At 45.2% G+C, this 4,072-nt stretch overlaps 1 protein-coding gene across 1 annotated transcript; it reads left to right on the forward strand.

Annotated features, from left to right (window-relative positions):
• The first annotated feature begins 339 nt into the window (after nucleotides 1-339).
• Nucleotides 340-1,837, forward strand: LOC138145343 (protein YIF1B-like). The gene is given in 2 exon segments (XM_069066954.1): nucleotides 340-861; nucleotides 955-1,837. Coding segments are annotated over 2 exon segments (879 nt in total). The 5' UTR covers nucleotides 340-446; the 3' UTR covers nucleotides 1,419-1,837.
• The last annotated feature ends 2,235 nt before the right edge of the window (nucleotides 1,838-4,072 follow it).

The raw sequence follows: 4,072 nt of genomic DNA on the forward strand, positions 1-4,072 counted from the left end.
GAGAAAAGGGTCAGAGAAGATTGGAGTTGGATAGTTCCAAACAAAATAAACAGATGCCTAATGTTGGTTCCAGTGTATTTTCAGCAATCTCTAACAAAAGATCACAGTTTTTAATGGTCACAGGAACCTAACCCCCTATTTCCCATAGGTTCACATATCAACATTCACATTTTTACTTTCACATCCTTTTCTTGGAACATCGCCCCTATGAAAGTTGAAGATTGACGGTACCTGGTCCGGGATGCAGCCGGGGCCTGGCAGCGGCGCGGCCGCGGGAAGCGCCCGGCACCATTCAGCGCTCTGTTCTCCGTGGACCTCCCACCCAGTTCCCATGGGGAGAGTGTTGGTTTTGGAATAGGTCCAGGCCCGGGCAGGGCGTGTGAGGACCGCTTAGGGCCTCAGTTTCCCCGTCTTGCGCTCTAAATCTGTGATGCCCTTTGGCAGCCATGAAGAGGAGGGTACCCGGGGCAAAGCCCAGCGTGGCGGACCCCCACCAGCTCTTCCATGACACCAGCTCGGCCCATGGGCCCGGCAGCTATCCCGCCCAGCAGACCCCCGGGAGCCTGAGCTACGCTTCCCCCTCACAGCCAGCCTTCCTCGCTGACCCCGTGTCCAACATGGCCGTAGCCTATGGTAGCAGCCTGGCTGCCCACGGCAAGGAGCTGGTGGACAGGAATATTGACCGCTTCATTCCCGTTACCAAGCTTAAGTACTACTTTGTTGTGGACACTGTGTAGGTGGGCAAGAAGCTGGGGCTCTTGGTGTTTCCCTACCTACACCAGGACTGGGAGGTACAGTACCAGCAGGACATGCCGGTGACTCCGAGGTTTGACGTCAACGCCCCATATCTCTACATTCCAGGTACCGGACTCCTTTCCCCCACCCCCGGCCCCGGGAGGCCCCCAGCTCCTCCGGGTTTCCAAACTCCCCGTCTGTCCCCTTGCCTCGTTCCAGCTATGGCCTTCATCACATACATCCTGGTTGCTGGCCTGGCGCTGGGGACGCAGGACAGGTTCTCCCCGGACCTCCTGGGTCTGCAGGCCAGCTTGGCCCTGGCCTGGCTCACGGCGGAGGTGCTGGTCATCCTGCTGAGCCTCTATCTGGTCACCGTCAACACAGATCTCACCACCATCGACCTGCTGGCCTTCTACGGGTACAAGTATGTTGGGATGATCGGCGGGGTGGTGACCGGCCTGCTCTTCGGGAGGATGGGCTATTACCTGGTGCTCAGCTGGTGTTGTGTGGCCATCTTCGTCTTTATGATCCGGACCCTTCTCCTGAAAATCCTCTCAGAAGTGGCAGCTGAAGGCGTTCTGGTGCGAGGGGAGCGAAACCAGCTACGCATGTACTTGACCATGGCCATCGCGGCTGCCCAGACCCTCTTCATGTACTGGCTCACCTTTCACCTGGTCAGTTGAGGGCCTCAGGAGGCTGCCCAGACACAGAGTGGGGCTTGGCAAGGACCAGACCACTCACCTCTGTCAACTGGAGAAGCAGGAAGTGGAGCCCCACGGAGGGCTGGGGGACTGTCGCTCTGAACTGAGCTGCCAGCCCACTCTCCCTCTCCCCACAAAGTCCCCGGCCTTTGACTGGAACCTGCCCCTCCACAAAGATCGTCTCCTCCTTGCCTGTTATGCTTGAGCTGAGTTCCCAAAACCCCTGCCCTAGAAAAGAGCCTGTCCCCCTTGCCCATCTCCTCTTTTTCCTCCCCTAGTCCCCATGCTCTAAGGTGCTTAGAGATCTCCAATTGCACAGCATGCTCCAAGCCAGGGCTGCCACCCATGGCCGTCTGTTACAGGGAGAAATAAACCCCTTGGGGGTGCTGCAAAAAACAAAAGATTGACTGTAAGACTAAGGGCCATTTCACAATAGATAAGATCCTCAGGGACAAGAATGAATTATTTAAAAAAAAGGGGGGGGGGGGAATTGAAAACCATCCTAAACCACAGAAAAGTACTTCAAATCACTAATACTAGTGGTATGCAAATTAAAAGAACTCTAAAATTTTACCTCAAATCTCTCAGATTTCTAAAGTTTAGAAATATAGGAATAGTACTTGAGGAAGTTTGGAAAGACAGGCATACTATACACTATTGGAGGAACTATAAATTAGTTCAATAATTCTGCAAAAATAATTTGGAATTATACATCCAGTTACCAAGACTGTTTGATTCCATATTTATGCGAAACTAGTTGTGTCAAGAAAGTAAAAAATAGAATAAAAAGTCTCCTATACACCAAAATACTTGTAGCAGCACTTTTTTGTGCTGGCAAAGAACTGAGGGAAAAAATATAAAGGCCTCTTGAATGTAGAATGATTTAAATTTGGGTATAAGACAATAATAGATCATTATTATACAAGAAACAAAGAATACAGAGAAGTATGGGAAAACTTATTGATGAATACTGAGTCAAGTAGGCAGAAGTAGAAAAACTATATATGCAATGTATACAATGACTAAAAGGAAAAACAACAACAGAAATTAAAACCATATAATGTTATATTATAATGATCAGACTTGGCCTTCCAAAAGAGAGAAGAATATGTACTTTTTTCCTTTCTTTGCAAAGATGGGAGACTACATGTGTTAAGCATTGCATATGCTGACAGACTTGGTTGATAAGTTGGTAAAACTTGGTATGTTTTACTGGACTCCTCACACACATACACACACACCTTTTTTCCATTTTCTTTTTTTTTCCCTCTAGAGATATTTATTTATTTATTTTACTGAAACTTAAATACACAATGAAGAAAAGAAAAAGAAATATTGAAACTTGATTATAAAATAAGAGGGAAAAGCATGTCATGCACACAGTAGAACATAAGAGAGGATTCAAAATATGTTTTTCAATTCTTTTTTTTTTTAAGCAATCGGGGTTAAGTTAACTTGCTCAAGGTTACATGGCCAGGTGTTTCTGGGTGGGTGCTAAGTGTCTGAGCCCGGGATTCGATTTCCAGGTCAGTCCAACACTGGAGCCGGGGCTCTTACTCGCTATGCTACCTGGCCGACCTTCAATTCTTTCTTACAAGAGATTACTTTCTGGGGAGAAAGAAAATGAAAACAATATAAAAACAACATATAGCAATAAAAATTAATGAATTAATTTAAAGGAAAGTAATGAATAGCAATAAATTGAAAAATAACACTCATTTATAGGCTCCTTATAGGTTGTATACAAGGTGCTCTCTAGTTAAGAGATTAAAGACTACTATTGTTGAGTGTTGCATACACAGTCAGGAATGGCCACTATTTCAGTTGGGTTTGCCTGTTTTTCCTTGCAATGAAGATGGATAATACACAGGTTTCGGGGGGGGGTAGTGGAGGGAGGAGGTCTTTGGGGATACACCCATGGGGTAAAATACAAAGGGAGTCGATAGAAGTTAAAAAATTAATACTACATGGGGCGGCCAGGTAGCACAGCAAGTAAGAGCACCGGCTCCAGTGTTGAGAAGACCTGGAGATTGAATCCCGGGCTCAGACACTCAGCACCACACCCAGAAATAACTGGCCGTGTAACCTTGAGCAGGTTACTTAACCCCGATTGCTTAAAAAAAATTAATACTACATAAATAGGATCTTATCAGAATTGTTAATGCTTGATAGGATAGAAATTATAATGAACATCGAAATGAAATATCTTATTTCAAAAAAGTCAACAGAAAGGGAAAGTTGTAAAGTATTGTATGCCAAGGTGCATAGTTTTATGGAATACCATGAGCCTGGTTTATAGAAGCATATTTTTGAGCATTTAAGTGAGAAGAGAGAACAGAAATAGAAATGCTATAGCTGTGGGAATATGTTATAGACCACCTAACTAGATGGAGAATAGAGACATTACATTCCTAACACTAAACACAGGACTGGCTCCTGGGGATAATAGAGGGGTAATGGTTATTTGTTATTTGGCTTAGTTATGTGAAAATATTTGAAAGTCTCATTCTCTTAAAACAGAGGATGATATAAATTCTTAATTTACTTTAAAGACAAGCCAAAGAGACACACCACAATCCTGGACTTAGTTTTGACTAGAAGAGAGAGTAGTTGGCATTGTAGAAGTGACAGCAATT

The sequence above is a fragment of the Petaurus breviceps genome, unplaced genomic scaffold (genome assembly GCF_028583685.1).
Source record: "Petaurus breviceps papuanus isolate PSGF00001 unplaced genomic scaffold, PetGlider_PUasm1.0 90734, whole genome shotgun sequence".
Classification (NCBI taxonomy): domain Eukaryota; kingdom Metazoa; phylum Chordata; class Mammalia; order Diprotodontia; family Petauridae; genus Petaurus; species Petaurus breviceps.